Here is an 18065-nt window from a genome sequence, read left to right on the forward strand (position 1 = left end):
CTGAACACTAACGTGTTTCCTAAGGAAAGTTATATTATTAATTTGGAGGGATAAGGCTTTAAATCGGCTGATTTAAAAGAAGGCTGAATTTTAGCTGTTTTGGATGCATCAAAATAGGTTAAAACTGAAAATATCAGAGTGTGTCCCATACATTGGAAATTAAGGTTTTAAAATTACATGTATGTGTATATTTTATACATTTACATGGCCTATTTAGAATACAACACTTTTGAGAAAGGGGTTAAAATTTATATTAAAAAACTAGTGAAGGCGGCTAATAATGTTATCAATAAAAGAAGAGAACTAATAAAGATAGGCTCATTAATGCAACTATTTATATTCTTACATATATTTATAAAAGACGACTTTGGAAAATCTTGCTATATAGAATGAATATAATATAGAAATTTTAATAAGAACTCCTATTGATAACTAAGTACTTTTTATAGCATTATATTTATGTAACATTTTATACTTCCTATAATGTTAATTACTGACTCGAAGGAATTATTTCCACTATATGTTAACATGCTAATGTAGAAAATGTGAAAAAAAAGGTTTATTATTTTTTTTTATTTTTAGCCATGAAACCTTAATTAAACCTAAGGTTCAGCCTCAGATTTCCTGCTACAATTCTAAGTATCTGGAATACGTTCTAAAATCAGGCCTTGTAATTGGTGGCGACCAGAAGTTATCATATAGAGAATACTTATTCTATATATGTGTATTATATAGGAACTGTGTTAGTCATTTTTACATACAATTTCATTTAATTCTGAGCTCAGATTTATTTTCATTATAATTTTTTTAATGTCTTGTTTTTTGAGAGACAGAGACAGAGTGTGAGCGGGGGCAGGGGGTGGGGAGGGAGGGGCAGAGAGAGAAGGAGACACAGAATGTGAAGCAGGCTCCAGGCTCTGAGCTGCCACCACAGAGCCCGATGTGGGGCTCAAACTCATGAACCATGAGATCATGACCCGAGCCGAAGTCGGACGCCTAACCAACTGAGCCACCCAGGCGCCCCAGACTTATTTGCATTTTAAGTGAGAAAATCAGCTCAGTGTCTGATAAGCAACTCTGGAGTTGGATAAGCACCATCTAACTGCAAAGTTAGTACGTGGCCCATGATCCCTGAGTCATGGATGTGCAACTGTGTCTACCACTTGGGAGCTGAAGCATTAACCCTCCGAAAGAAGACTTTGATGCACACTGCCAAATGTCTACCTAATTCTTTCCTCTGTCCCTAGGCATTTATCTAAACTTCATTTCGCAAGTTCCCTTGCAGCACACAAAGCTGAATGGCCGTGGCCCAGCCAATGGAATGAAGAGTTGAATGCTATATGCAGCCTGCGGTTTATCAGAAAGACACATGTCTTCATTTATTATTTCTTTCCCCTCTGCCAGCTGGACCCTGGATGTGGGGATCAGTCTCACATGAAGACAGTGATAAATTCCAACGGGATAGCAAAGCCAAAGGATAGGAACCCCGCTTTGAAGAAAATCACTCACATGCCTGAACACTGCTCCCACCCCAGGCACAAACCAAGCTACATTTGTGTGTGAGCCATTATATTTTGAGTTCTGTTGGTTAAACGGAACAGTTTGGTCCATAATAACCAGTAAAAATGTTTTCAGAGGCTCTGCTTCATGACAATCCATGTGGGAAAACCAAAGACCAAGACAGGGCTGCAAAGGACATTCTAACCACCTCTACCTCAAAGAAGATTATTGTATATTTACTCTTACAAAGGAGGGAAAGTTCAGCAGACCCTTCCCTAAAATGTTTGTTAGCAAGTCCAGATTTTAAAATTAGACAATCAGCAAAAAGTTCCCAGTATTCCGGGGTACCTGGGTGGCTCGGTCGGTTAAGCACCCGACTCGGCTCAGGTCATGATCTCACGGTTCGGGAGTTCAAGCCCCGCATTGGCTCGCTGCTGTCAGCATGGAGCCTGCTTTGGATCCTCTGTACCCCTCTCTCTCTGCCCCTCCCCCATTTGTTCTCTGTCTCTCAAAATAAACTTAAAAAAATAAATATTAAAAAAGTTCCCAGCATTCCTCAGGTAGCAAGTGTTGATATACACTTGTATCTATATCATGTATATCACGATATATGCAGTATTCCTCAGGCACACAAGTGGGGCGTCAGCTAAGACCTAGTAGGATCGGGGGTCAAACTGGGGCAGAAGGGAGAACAAGACATATCTTCAGGGATACCCCGTAGCTAAACTGCCAAGGACCAGAACTTCTATACAGGGTCCATGTTCAATAGACCTTCCCTGAACTTGGTGATGCCATGTATTTGAAAACTATTTCGGCGTCTAGAGGGTGGCTGTCAGGGACCCAACTGTGTTCCTCAAACATTCATGTTAAAACCCTCAACCTCCAGTACCTCAGAACGTGACAGTATTTGGAGACAGGGCCTTACACAGGTGACTTAGTCATGGTGAATCCAGGCGGGTGGCTTCTAGTCTAATCTGAGTACTATTCTCACGTGAAGAGAAGATTACAGCACAGAGAGAGACACCGGGGCTGCCCCACAGCGAGGCGACCCTGTGAAGGGGCAGCATGAGGGCAACCATCTGTGAGCCAAGGAGGAAAGCAAACCCGCTAAAGCCCCAGAACCACAAGAAAAGAAGTTTCTGTCACATAAGCCACCCGGTTGGTGGTATTTTTTATGGTGGCCCTAGCCAGCCAATACGGAAGCCAATTTCAAAAGCACTGTTCCAGGTGAACCTCAAGAAAGAGCCTTTCGTGGCAGTGGGAAGGGACAGGGGACATCAGATAAAGTAATTCTGCTTCCTGGAGCATGCTCCTAGTTCCTGCTCCTTTTAGTATTTCTATCGATTTTCATAAGGTGTTTCTTTCTGTAAATATATAAGTCCAAGGGCGCCTGGGTGGCTCAGTCGGTTGAGCGTCCGACTTCGGCCCAGGTCATGATCTCACGGTTCGTGGGTTCAAGCCCCGCGTCGGGCTCTGTGCTGACAGCTCGGAGCCTGGAGCCTGCTTCGGATTCTGTGTCTCCCTCTTTTTCTGCCCCTCCCCCTTTCGTGCTCTGTCTCTCTCTGTCTCAAAAATAAATAAACATTAATAAAAAATTAAATGTATAAGTCCAAGACCAGTGGTTTCTAGTAAAGGCTTGAAAAGCAGACAACATAAAAAATATTAATTTTCTAAACTCTGAGGTAGAGTCTGTGGTAGGACATAGAAGATGATCTGGCAGGCATTTGGATTTTACCAGAAATACGTAACATAACTGCTTGGTTCAGATGTTATATGTATTTATTTCCATCTTGACATTAGAATATTAAACCACTCCTCCCCTTGCTAAATTGGTATGCATTTAAGACACTAAATTGTTTCACTGTCCTGCTTAGGAACCAAATGATATAAACTCTCATGAATATGTAAATCAACCCCTCTAAGCACATTATTAATTATTTCAAAGATAGTTGGAGGTCAGCAGCTCATAGCAATTTCTATGCATGAAGTCTCATTAATACAAGACATCACACAGCGAGGAAGAATAAAGTTTTATCACAGTTACTGCTTGTGTGCACGCGTGCACGTGCGTGTGTGGCCAGAGTAACATCTAGAACTGAATGCAGCACCAGCAGGCACTGAAGACAGCCTGTGGATGATGATGGAGAAGGGGTAAGTCATGAAGGAAAACAACACCTGTTTGGGGCACCTGGGTGGCTCAGTGGGTCAAACATCCAACTTTGGCTCAGGTCATGAAATCACCGCTCGTGAGTTCAAGCCCCGCGTCAGGCTCTGTGCTGACAGCTCTGAGACTGGAGCCTGCTTCATGTTCTTTCTCTGTCTCTCTGTCTTTCCCCTGCTTGCGCTCACTCTCTGTCTCTCTCTGTCTCTCTCTCTCTCTCTCAAATATACAAAAAAAAAAAAAATAGAAAAAGAAAACAACACCTGTTTGAATCAGGAAATGCGGACTTGAACATCCAAAGAAATTTCTGTTGCAAATACACTTCAGTTTTCGTGCCCCAAAGGCCAAAACGGCTAGCTCCAGAAATCTGTAGCTCATAAAGATAAAGCACACTCTCATTTTCCGAGACACTAGACAGCGCACAGAAGGTTTGGTCCCTGCGTCTGTAACTCTACACACTGCTGAGAGCCTCTTTGGCAGCTATAATCAGCTTTTTAGGTGGTTCTCAGCAACTGAAATGCTCTGATATAAGCCGTGCGCTGGCTGAGGTGCAACCAGCAGAAAATGTACTGCAAACCTGTGGATGGTGGTACAGAGAAGGACTGACAAATGGAGGAGAGCATTGAACATAGTGAGCAGTGCTTTGTAAAATTCACAATATGGGTGTAAGACTCTTATTCTCACCAAACTGCAATAAAATTGATCCAACTTGCCTAAGTAACTCTTCAGGGTCCCTCTTATCATTGGCTTTCATATCTCTGATTGTGAACTCAGAATTTATCTGGTGAAAAAGTTAAAAAAAAAACCTGTTCACAGTGGATAGCAACTGAGATGAGGAAGATAAGCATAAGCAGCCTCCATCTAGTGCGATGAACAAAATATACGTTCATCGTAGAGAGAAGAATGGGCATCCTAAATATTGGAATACTTTGTACAGGTGTTCGAGTTTTCTGACCAGGGGCATAATGGGAATTTTGATGTTTCTGGTGGAGGAAACTGGGCAGAACATTTTCAGCATCAATTTGAAAGTTAAAAGTAGGCAACTGTCATTTTTAGGGGTGTATGTCCCTAGGCTGGCGGTGCTACGAGGGAAAGCAGGGAGATGAATATTACAAAAGGCAAGATAATAGTTGCATGGGAGCAAGAGAGAGGAGGTTGTGAGTGGGGAGGGGTACCCGAGGGGCTTCCGGGATGCTGGTGTTTCTTTGATCTGGGACACGATCCCAGGGGTTGTCAATAACTACAAATCTATGATACCAGAGTGGTTAAGTACTGTTGTGTATGCATAAGAGGTCTCGTAATAAATTTAAGAATGCATCAAACCATTTACAATGGTATACTTAAAAGTCGATTAATATTCTATTGACATGATTATAATCCTTCTGGATGCAGGAGAGCACCCTCTGTACTGATAATGCCAAGTGCACAGGCTCAAAAATTGTGCTAACTGCCAATAAGGCCGGGGAGAGGAATTTGGATAAATACATTTTAATAAAAAGAAGCACAAAGTCTAAAGACCGTTGTTTTGAACAACTTTTGTCGCTATCTTGAACAATCACAGGCATTTTTCTAGAACTCTTTGGATAAGAATAAATTTAGAGTTAAAAATGGTCTGCTTTTGCCCCTCCAAAACAAAGGTAGAATGCTCTTTTTAAGCGTTCAGGGTGGAAATAGGTGGAAAGAAACTATTTTTGCATTCTCTGCTGGCTACCGAAAGCATTCCCACCTTGCTTCTGTTTTTCTAAAATGTCATTTTATTTTTAACCACTTAATAAGTTGCAAGAAAAGATGAAAGGCAGCTTGGAAAGGAGAGACCCAAGCAAAGTAACGATGAAGGCATAGTCTCCTTGGGCACGGGGTTCCTCCTAAAGATACAGGAAGACTTGCTGGCAGCATTTCTAATTGGTGTGCAGACTCTCTTCGTCTGTAAAACCCTGAAGACTCACACGCACATCAAACAAGTGTGGGAGTCCACGGTCCTCGCTGAGTTAGGCAGCATTTCCAAGAGGAAACACAGGACAGTAGACAATGCCTGTCGATCTAGCTAGATTGAGCTCCTGGGCACCACCGGTTCTGTCCTACAGCTCTTTTTCTGGTCCCTGTCCATGGATAGTCATTCCCTATGACAGAGCCACTTGACTGAGAGTTATTCCTGTTGCGCGCGCGCGCACACACACACACACACACACACACACACACACACACACCCTCATGTGGTTAGGGGTGGCCGGGTAGCTCAGGTGTAATAGGTGATGTGCCCCATTTCCAGGCCTGGTGTCCAAAAACTCCAGCCTGAGGCTCCCACCCTCCCTGCCTCTGCCAGCTTGGACTGCAAGAAAAGGATCTCGTGGGGATTCAGAGGCCACTGGGGGTGACAGAAACACTAGGTGGCAGAAGACAGAATCTGAGTCCCACAAGGATATCATGGGGCAGAGGTGTCACAGCTGACCCACACTGAATCATGAGGTGAGTGGAAACCTTGATCCTGTGATTTCAGTGTTGCTTTTTTTTTATTAAAAAATTTTTTTTAATCTTTGTTTTTGAGAGAGAGAGAGAGAGAGAGACAGAGTGTGAGTGGGGGAGGGGCAAAGAGCGAGTGAGACACAGAATCTGAAGCAGGCTCCAGGCTCTGAGCTGTCAGCACAGAGCCCGATGCGGGGCTTGAACTCACAAACTGCAAGATGATGACCTGAGCTGAAGTTGGACTCTTAACCGACTGAGCCACCCAGGCACCCCATCAGTGTTGCTTTTGTTAGAAAAGGTATACTACTATTCTGACTTTCATACATTCAAATCAAAGACAAACTGTCAAAATTTCTAAATCACCACCCCCTCCCTGCAATAAACCACAAAGCTTAGCATTAATCTCAGAAAATTCCTAAATTTGATTTAGTTTCAATTAAAGAAAGAAGATCAGCTTTGGACTGCAAGATTATCAGCTTCTTGAATCCTGGTGCTGCCATTTTCATGCCATCTATCACAATTATTCAAGATCTGGGAGCTAGGAAGCAAAGGGGCTGTGTATTTCAGAGTTGGACAGATATATAGACAATGTGTGTATAAATAGGTTTCTAGGCAGTTTGTTAATATTTTAAAGCTCATTTATAGAGTGCAAAATTGCTTTTTAGAAAAATATGAATTTACATTCTTGCCTGTTTTTGAATGTATGTCCATCCATATTTTATTTTATGCTTTAAATGAATAATTCTTCAGCGACTAATCATGTTAAACTTTTAATGTGTATTGATCATGCACATATCTTCTTTGGTGACCTATCTTTTAATTTATTTCCCTACTTTTCTATGTGGTTTTAGTAATTATATTGAAATGATTATGTGTGTGTATTTGGAAGAGCAATGATCGAAAGCCAAGAGAAAATGTATTTTGGATTTTGCGCTTAGCTCCCCAAACAGCTATCCAGAAACCAGCCTTGACTCTGTAGGCATCAAGAAGGTCTCTGTATCCCAAAAGGACCAGGACAATCCGCCTTGTGCCTCATGTTGCCCACAAGGATGCTAAGGGCCCTAATGGACTGCAGTTTCTGAGTGGACATACTAGATAGAAAGGAAATGTCATTCTAAGGTATATGAAAATGGGAATTACATGAAAATGTGACCTGGGAAGAGAAGAGTAACAACAAACAAAAAGCACCGAGGACACAGTCGGGGATGCACCTGTACCTGGATGGTGTCAGTAGAGCCAGTGGCCATGGTAATGGCATGTCACAGAGAAACCAGGAACGATGCCCTCGGACACCCCAAGGCTACAGGAAATCCATGTTGCCAGGGCCCATAATGGACTAGAGGCGAATCCGTTCTACATGGTCTTCAGCATGTACTTGTAGAACAGCACTCCAAAATAAATCAACCTAACTTCACGAAGCTCCATTCAGTTGTGTGAGTGATACTCATGGTTAAGAGCAGATGAAAACAGTGCTTTGGCATTTCAAAATAATTTCTAGATGGAATTCTCATAATAGCAGGTACAGAAGAAAAGACAGCAAATATGTCAAAATAATTACGGAGTTTCTCTCAAAGCCCATAGTTTCATGCAAGAGTTTCTCAGAGGCTCTGGATATAGGCCATTTTGGCTGGGTTTGCTGATCTTATTTTCAACTTCAACGTTTATTGAAAATCCTATGCTGGCTGGCAAATCAAATCACTCATGGACAAAACAGGCGAGGGCAGAGGGAGTATTTTTGTGCTTATTAACGCTACAGTCTCCCACTGAAAATACCTGGTTGCTTGTGGAATGCTCACCCCCACAGTAGTTCTTAGACTCTTCATTGGGGGACTCTAACAAATACTGGGGGCCATCCCAGAGGTTCTTTTAATTGGCCTGAGGCATGGATGAGCATTGGATTTTTTTTTTTTTAACTTTGTTTTATTGAAATGTACATCCAGGGTTGAGAAGCACTGTCCCTAGAGGGAAGCAGGGTGGGAGAATGGAGAGAATCTGGAGCTTTGGGGTCAACCACACCTGGATGGAAGCAACAGCTCGATTCCTCCTGTGATCCTGGGTACCTAATACTAAGGCTTTACTTCTTCCTCTGTAAAATAAGAACAATTCCTACTTTTCAAGTTTGCTGTTGGTTTAAATATGGAAAGAGTGCTAAAAATTTGGACACTCTTCCCTTGACATTCTTTTCCATAGAACTTTCAAAATAGTACTTTAACTGTGGTTACTGGCTTCTCTACTCATACGATGTTTAAAAACACACATTCAAGAGCCACAACTAGCTGGCACTGAACACCAGCTCTGTTATTCATTAGCTGTAACACCATGTGCACTTTAATTAGCTTCTGTGAGCCTTAAATAATTCGTGTATAAAATTGGAAGAATGACAATATCCATTTCAATAGGTCTTTGGGGGATTACATGGATGCATGTATATAAGCACTTAGAGCAGCACCTTATATACAGTAAGTAGCCAGTAACAGTCCTAATCATTACTTAATTTCTACTCTCAGGGAAATAAAATTCAGCATCCCACTCTGACAAAGCTAACAAAATTTCTGGTCGAATGAGAAGCTCACACAAAGGAATCAGGGTTTGTGCCCGAAAGGGTTTTACACCACTTTTCGTTGTTTGTCATCGTAATTATGATAATGAAAAACGTTGGTTCGTTGTTGACTAGCTAGCCATACCTTGAAGAATGTATATGTCTAAAATTGAGCTTTGAAAATGTTTAGTTCAGTGATCTTGAAAAAGGATTGAAAGACTAGATTATGGGAAAAAAGAACATCTTATGAATTCGTGGTAAGAGGTATTAGGCATTTATATAGAAATGTGAACTTATACAGAGACTCTTAGCAAAACATTTGATGTGTGGGTTATTTAGCAATAGAAATAGATGTTTTGTCTAGCTTTTCCGTGGCTTCTATGGGACCAGTGTAGTTTGAAAAATAGTTTACCAAGGGTGCCTGGGTGGCTCAGTCGGTTAAGTGTCCAACATTGGCTCAGGTCATGATCTCGAGGTTCACGAGTTTCAGCCCCACATCAGGCTTTCTGCTGTCAACATAGATTCTGACTTCAGATTCTGTGTCTCCCTCTCTCACTGCCCCTCCCCACTCTTGCTCTGTCTCTTTCTCTCTCTCTCAAAAAGAAATAAACATTTTAAAAAATTTAAAAAAAGAAAAATAGTTTACCAATTCAACTCACAGCCTCTATTTTTTATATAAAGTTTGTAGTACCAGAAAACTGATCTCATTTTCCCCCCTCATAACATCACTATTCAAACACTAGTGAGTGGTTTGTTTCCCGGGCTCTGGAGATAACAAATGATGGATTTGGGGGAAAGACTGTTTTGTAAGGATTGTGGGAGGGTGAGGAATAAAGTGTTGTATTTAACTCAAAGAGTGGAAAAGCACTGTTGAATAGTGCTGTGCATGAGATACAGATATCTGTATCTGATACTGATCCGTATCTGTACAGATATTGGATGTAGCTTTGGCTTTTTGTTTGTTTTTGTTATTTTGAGAGAGAGAGACAGAGAGAGAGAGAGAGAGAATAAGTGGGGGAGGGGCAGAGAGAGAGGGAGAAAGAGAATCTTAAGCAGGCTCCATACTCTGCATGGAGCCCAATGTGGGGCTCAATCCCAGGACCTTGAGATCATGACCTGAGCTGACGTTAAGAGTCAGACACTCAACCGACTGAGCCACCCAGGCACCCCTTCGTGTTAGCTTTGAATAATACCCATGCCATCCTAGTGGGATAATCCATTCTAGTTTGCAAGCATCAGAAAGTCCTTTGGCCTCTGCCAAAGTTGAAACACAATCACCAAGCAAATATGTATCTACCAGTGAATCCACCCTATTTACAGTTTCATGCAGACCCCTGAGATCAGAAAAGTCAAAGAGTGATTTAAAGCTATGGATTCCAGTGCCAATGTAACCATCTCTTGTGGTTAGAGATGAACTTTGTCACTGAAAGGAAGTGGTGGCTTTACGAATACAACACCCCTTGATTATATAAATAAATCTTGGATTAATTTTCTTGGAAAAACCGTAATCTAAAAATGGCTAGTAGCCACCATGGGGGCCTGAAACCATTTTACTAGATTTCAAAATGCCATGGTGGAAAGATATTATTTTTATTGAAATGTTTTATTTATTTTTGAGAGAGGGAGGGAGAGAGCGAGCGAGCAAGCAGGGGAGGGTCAGAGAGAGAGGGAGACACAGAATCTGAAGCAGGCTCTGGGCTCCTAGCTGTCATCACAGTGCCCGACACGGGGCTTGAACTCAGGGACTGCAAGATCATGACCTGAACCGACGTCAGACGCTTAGCCAACTGAGCCACCCAGGTGCCCCACCATGGTGGAAAGATAAATGGACAACTCTTCAGAGAACCAACAATATTCAGTCAGGTTAAAACCATGAGCAATAAAAGAATAAGTGTACACACACACACACACACACACACACACACACAAGCTGAGCTTCCAGAAACTTCTAATCTTCCAAAAACCAAAGATAACACTGGGGCCTTTGAGGTTCAGGCATTCTACACAAGACTGTTGAGGTCAGGAAAGAGCCATCAAGGAAATGTTCAATGGAACCACGATCAACATGAACAGCAATACACCTTTCTTTGCCAAATGGATCTGGCATAGAATTTGAGCCTTGCCTGAGTAATCCAGCTGTCATAAAGCTGACCTTTCAATGCATTCTTAGTTCCATTGTGGAATTAGCCATCATTTTTGCTTGTCATACACAGTATTAAGTTTTATTTACGAGATTTATAGACATTGATATAACCTTTTAATTAACTCCACCATGAAAGAACAGCATGCCATGGAAATAGTATGAGTTCAATCAATTCTTTTTTCTGATAGTCTGCTATTTTTAAATTTTTTTTTTTCAACGTTTTTTTTATTTTTGGGACAGAGAGAGACAGAGCATGAATGGGGGAGGGACAGAGAGAGAAGGAGACACAGAATCGGAAACAGGCTCCAGGCTCTGAGCCATCAGCCCAGAGCCCGACGCGGGGCTCGAACTCACGGACCGTGAGATCGTGACCTGGTTGAAGTCGGACGCTTAACCGACTGCGCCACCCAGGCGCCCCAATAGTCTGCTATTTTTATCCTTAGTTTGAAAAGCCTTGATTTTCTATTTCTGCTTTTTTTTTACTAGTTTATTTTATGTGTCTTGTTTTACACTCCATGAATCAAGGCAAAGTCAAATAAACCAAGGGAAAAAGATGGTCAGATAGATGGACAGATGTGTACTGCTTGGTAAATGGTTGATTTATGCACTGGACTATAGGAAACACCAACCTATAGTTAAAGAATGTCCGAACGTATGTTCCTCTATGAACACACACATATATGCGCAAATAAATTACATATACTGTCTGTAGGAATACTTACATAGCATGGTTACATAACAACTGAGTTAACAAAAGCCAGTATTCATTATGTGCTTGCGGTCTTCAGCATTTAACGCAAAGGCACTCTATATGGCATTATTTTAATCCATCCACATAACAATGTATAAAATAGTTGCTATTGTATTATCTCCATTTTAGCTTAAAATGAAACAAGAGACATACCAAGGATAAGTAACTTGCCCTACATTACGAAGGTGGTGAATCTCCAAGCCAGGATTTGAACTTGGCTTCTCTGATTCTCTAGTACACTTTAGGATATGTGCAAAGTTATTCATTGGTTTATGGGGAGGTAATCAGGTCTTTAAAATGTGAAAAAATTAGTCTTTACTAGGACTTAACGTACCAGCTGATGCTGGAACTTCTCATACCCTGGTGTGTGTGTGGGATGTATCATGTTATGACCTGCAAAGAGGGTGTCTTGAGGGGACAGTGGGAGTCCTAAAATGCAGACTCTTAGAGAGTCTCTGCTGAGCAAGGTTCAAAACAATCCAGTTTGTTTCTTACAAAATAAAACAAAAATTCTGTAATAACATTTGAAAGCCTCTTTTCATCTAATAGGAGGAACACTTATAATCTGAGTTCACAGTTAAAAAAAAAAGGCTGAAATAATACATGACAATATTGTGACAAACTGAATTGTAGTTTGTAATAAGCACTTTTGAAGATTTGTATTAAAACATTGTTGAAGACATAAAGGAACAAGTACTGAAATGAATTATACAGCACAGGAAGTTTACTACACAGTTGAAAGTCGTTATGGTTGTAACTTGTCTCAGCTTGTGGTTACTTGCTACTTCTCTTTTTTCCTGGTTTCCAAAGCTCATTAAAAATCAAAGAATAGGAAAACTTTACATAAAAATAGGTTAATTTTAGCTTCCACATTATTGTCCGTGCACACAAAAAAACTGAAAGACAATATCGTTTAGTTCAACCTGTAATGTGTGACCACACTGGTGACCCAGTCAAATTCATTCAGTTCACTGTTATGGGGGTGGGGCGTGGTGCCCAAGTCTGTGAATCCAGCTTTAAAATGCACATCCCACACAGGACGCTAGCCCTCCAGTGGTTCCTTATTGTAGGTAACAGTCAATATTGCTAATGTGTGGAGATTAGTACAGGCCTATGTATCAGTTTTTATAAATATCTCGTTATCAATAGGTTTGCAATTCGAATATCTTTAGATATTTTTGATAACTTTCAATCATCAAGAACTGCAGACAATGTGAGTTACTCTATTCTGGATACATTGTCTTTTAATAACAAAATCCACAAATATGTAGCTTTTTCCTTCTTGCTGTTAAACATTAAAAGAGGTGTTAGGGAAGGTAAGATCTTGGTAGTGAGTGGTATTTAAAAAAAGAAAAGCAAGGTTTTAAGGAGAGTTATGTTTAAATAACAGGGGATGAGGTAGATACACTCACAAAAATTATTTAAAAGGGTTCCAAAGAAAAAATCCAAAGTAGCAAGAATTACGAGAAAAACCTAGAACAACTTGTCATGCTAGAAAACCTGGCTAATGTGTACGAGAGGAGTGATTGCACATTTGTTTTTTATTTTGTATGTTCGAAATTTCCTACAATTAAAATGCTTTAAAATTTAAAGCTGCATGAGAAGTAAACTAACTTTTAGAAGTGCCTTGAGTATGAAGAGAAAACATGAAAATGGATATTCCATGCTACATGGTTTTGTGAAGGAAGAGTTTATCAGTACAAAATTATCCCATGAAAAATAGAATCTTTCAATCTGAAAATAAATATTTCACTAACTTTTGAATGCTTTTGTTAAAAATACAAAAGTCCAAAACCTTTCAGTGAGTTTTCCTTAATATACTGATACATGCATTATGTGAATCTTAATTAATAAACATTGCATTATTGGCAAATACAGTCAAAAAATGAGCATCATAATTTACAAAGTCAACAATGAAACCAGCTTCTTCTATTTGGAAATGTGAAATACTTTTGAGTTATATTTTTCAGCTTTGATCAAAAAAACATTTAAACTAAGTACCGAAATAAGTTAAACTTAAAATCTGACCATTGAATCAAGCTATCACAATTTCAAACCACAATTTTCAAAATCAGTGAAGCATATTTACTCATATTGCAATGATTTTATATATATGTATGTATGTATGTATATATATATATATATATATATATATATATATATATATAAATGAGGTACAGACCCCTATCTCATTTCATATATAAAAAATAATTCAAAATGTTATCAATGGCCTAAGCATTAAAGCTAAGCTATTAGAAGAAAACATGGGAGTCATTCTTCAGGACCTTGGTTTTGACAATGGATTCCTACCTTTGACACCAAAAGCACAAACAACAAAAGAAAAAATAGATAAAATAGATTTCTTCAACATTAAAAACTTTTATGTATTGAAGGATATTATCATGAAAGTAAAAATATAACCCACAGAATAGGAAAAATGTTTGCAAGTCATATATCTGATAAATGTCTATTATCCAGAACACATAAAGAACTCTTACCAGTCAGCAACAAGACAAACAACCCAATCAAAAAATGGGCAAAGGTCTTGGATATTCTCCAAACAGAAACGCAAATGGTCAACAAGCATACAAGAAAATATTCAACGTCATCAGTCATTAAAGAAATGCAAGTCAAAACCACAATGAGGTACCACTCCAAATTTAATAGTATGGCTATTAAAAACAAAACAGGAAAATAACAAGTGTGGGAGAGGATGTAAAGAAATAAAAACCTTTATAAGTTACTGGTAGGAATGCAAAATGGTGCAGCAGCTATGGAAGATAGTTTGGTAGTTCTTCAAAAGATTAAATATAGAATTAGCATATGACCTAGCAATTGCACTCCTGGGTATACACCCAAGAGAAATGAAAACATATATGCACACAGGAGCAAATACACAAATGTTTTTGGTAGCATTATTCAGAATAGCCAAAAGGTGAAAACAACACAAATGTCCATCAGCAAAGAAATGGATAAACAGATTGTGGTATGTCCATATAATGGAATATTAATCAGTCATAAAAAGGAATGAAGATACATGCCACAAGTTGGATGAACTTCAAAAACATTATGGTAAGTGAAACAAGGAAGACACAAAAGGTTACATATTGCATGATTCCTTTTATATGAAGTATCTAGAATTGGTAAATCCACAGAGGAAGATGATAGTGGTTGCCAAGAGACAGAGGTGAAGGGAAATTGGGAACGCTTACTTAATGAATGCGGGGTATTTTTCCGGGATAATGAAAAAATTTTGAAACTAGAGATGGGTGATAGTCCTCACATCACATTGTGAAAACAGGAAATGCCACTGAACTGGCACTTGAAAATAGTTAACTGTATGTTATGTGAATTTCACCTCAATCAAAAAATACATGTAACAACAGTAATATAAGTAAAGAATGTTCTTCAATGTTGAAAGATAAAAAAACTGAAAATATTAAATATTTCAGCTTTATCTCATTCTTCAAAATCCTTCAAAATAGATGTTCTTTCATATATATGCGTATGTGCTCAAAATTTTTAGCAAGAAGGGTATACAATTTGAAAACGTGGATAGGGCTGCTCTAGATCCATGGTAATCTGTAACTTGTAGGGTGAATCCATAGACATACTTTGTGCACCTCGGCTGAATAATATTTTAAAATTTATTTTCCATACTTTTATGCAGGTGATGCATTTTCCAGTTCAACATAACTCCTGCATACCTTCGTATTTTATATTTTTGTGATGCAAACACTGTTTCTTGCTCAGCAGGGATCAAATAGATATTTGAATTTTCAACCCCTCGGCGGGGGATTGAGTATCCCTAAGATAGTCTTGCATCAATAGTTCTTCTGTCATTAATTGGCATTAAAAATGGAGAAGAAAAAAGTACTAGACTTACCCACACACGGCAGAGAGTAGCCCAGCTGAGGGTCATGGATAAACTGCCTGTCGTTAAGTCTTGTCACACAGTATAAGTAGAAACAGTCTAAGCAAATCACGTGGCGATGGTTGCACTGGAAAACCAGCACAGGGCTCCTGCACAGAAAAATAAAAAAAGAAAAGGAAAACATTTCCTCTAGTACTTCTAAGGGTCGAAAGGCAACATGTGCTTTGGGACACTTTGTAATCCTATCAGCTTGCTTAGAAAATGCTCTGTGTAGACACCTGCACTGCTCACCATTGAGCACATATGTGTCAAAGCTGCGCTTTAAAAATTGGAAACATTTCATTAACTATACATAACATTGATTTTCCTAAATTTATATTTTTATATTAACATATTTACCAAACTGTTGTTTAAATCTGAGCTCAGATACAACCTCTTTCTAGATCATCTTCTAGAAGCCTCATAATTCCCAATTCACCCATGAATCACCCCATTTATACATTTTTTTATTGATACAAAATTACATCATACTATTGATATGCTTCTCTACCGACTGTGATCTCCTTGAAAGTAGATACTGTGCTTAATTTAAATTGATATTCTCATAGTACCAGGCACGGTAAGGTTTAAATAAACGTTCCTTGAATTGTATGTTAATGATATATAACATCTGAACTTCCCAAAAGCCAAAAGAAAAATTACCATGGTGCCAAAGTAGGTATGTTAAACAATCACTCATATTTCATTGGCAAGCAGAAAAGTAGAATTTCAAAATAAAAATTATCTAGCACAGATTCTTTTCTAAAAGATTTAGTCTATCGTGCCATCCCTACTCCACCCAAACAGCCAATTTATTAAATCAAAGTTAGGAGCTTACTAATAAATTGATATATGAGTTCTAAAATCTTTGGATTCCCTTAAAATGCTTTATAGGGGAAAAATGCCCCAAATAAGCATGTATTTTTGCTAACAAAATGAACCACATTATTTTATAACCAAAAGAAAAAAAAAAAGAAAGGGAGAGCGAGAGAGACAAATTGAATTAATTTCACATCAGCCCCAAGGCCATTTTAATAGTAAAACAAAAAAACAAAAAAACAAAAAACCAAAAAAAACCACTGGAGTTTATCTAGATAAGCCTATTCTCTGTGTAATGACAACAAAATACAAAATAGTTCTTTTTTATTTCATACACAATTCTTAAAAGACCTCAGAGCTCTTCAAAAGCCCTTTCCCCAGAAAAATTGATATTAAACATTAATATTAGTAACATGTAATTTTCTTAACAATTAAAAGGCTTTCAAAATTCTGCTTTCCCACTTATTTCAAAGCAATATCTAATACAAAACAAAAAAAAAACAACTTGGTATTTTAATGTCATGGATCAACAGGGCAATGGTCATCATAAGCTGGGCAAGGACGTCCCTAAATGCTTTTATGCGCTTCTATTTCTCATCTCTGAACCTACTGCAGTCCTTTTGGGGCTATCATTTCCATTTCCAGAGCCTTTTTCAATTAGGCATTGACTGTGTTCTGAACTTTCAACCTCTTCCCTTCTAATAACATTCTGCTGGAAGATGATAAAATATAATACCTTCTCATTTCTATCACGAATCAGACATACACACATGCAGAAGGGCACACACACCGCATTCACTCTGTGTGACCCTATAGAACTGCCGTATTCTATGTTCTCCTCATGGCTAAGTTCTATGAAAAATATTCTCCATTCTGGTCTTAGCAACATGGTCGACTAAGCCTTTAGAGACGCTCAATCTGCTCTCAACACATGGAAGCACTGGAGAAAATATTAGAACATTCATAAAAATGTTCCTCTATATAACAAGGTTAAGAAAGAAAGCTTAGCAATTACCCGGTAGAAGAAATAAAAGGAAAACTTATAAAGCCAAAGCAGTAGGAACATGAACTGTTGGCATAGTGTCCCAGAGCAACATTAAGGTACGTGGTAGCCACTGGTCCAGGAAGTGAGTTCTTTTCCATCCCTATTAAGGAAAAATGGAGAGAGTTTTGTTCCATGTGTGGGCAACACTACATATTTATGGATTTGCCCTTCGGTTAAAATATGGCCGCAAACTACTTAGACCGTGTGGAACAATCCACAGAACATCAGCTGTTCTACTTTACTGATGGCATCCTACCATTTGGAACAGATTGGAAAGGAATGGTGAATACATGAGAGGCCATGCTGTGAGTAAACCCTGTGCAGATTCAAGAGCCCACCACATTAGGAAAGGTTTTAGAGGCCCAATGTTTGGGGCATGGAGGGCACACTCAATAGACACAGTAGTGCATCTTGCCCCTCCCTCTACTACTGCAACTACACACACACACACACACACACACACACACACACACACACACTCACACAGATACAGCAGTACAAGGACAATCACAGGCCCTGTGGAAACACAGGCTCTAGGCCCCACAGAGTGAAACACATCGTCTTGGGGACACAGGAGGAATCTTACTAAAAATTACAGCCGTACTGGTTCACTTCTGCCTTCTTGAATTGAGATATAGGCGGGGAGCCGAACAGACCAAACCAAAGGACTAATTGATCAGAACCATCAGGATGCAAAGAGCTGGGGAAGAGTTCATAGGGTATCTGGGGGA

General features: G+C 39.3%; 1 protein-coding gene across 2 annotated transcripts in view; it reads right to left on the bottom strand.

Annotated features, from left to right (window-relative positions):
• PRKN (parkin RBR E3 ubiquitin protein ligase) overlaps positions 1-18065 on the bottom strand; it is a 1339251-nt gene that overhangs the window by 410060 nt on the left and 911126 nt on the right. For both annotated transcript variants that reach the window (XM_042940251.1, XM_042940250.1), the window contains exon 7: positions 15444-15580. In XM_042940251.1, coding sequence (XP_042796185.1) covers positions 15444-15580 — 137 coding nt within the window. The remainder of the gene's footprint in view (positions 1-15443; positions 15581-18065) is intronic.

The sequence above is a fragment of the Panthera leo genome, chromosome B2 (genome assembly GCF_018350215.1).
Source record: "Panthera leo isolate Ple1 chromosome B2, P.leo_Ple1_pat1.1, whole genome shotgun sequence".
NCBI lineage: Eukaryota > Metazoa > Chordata > Mammalia > Carnivora > Felidae > Panthera > Panthera leo.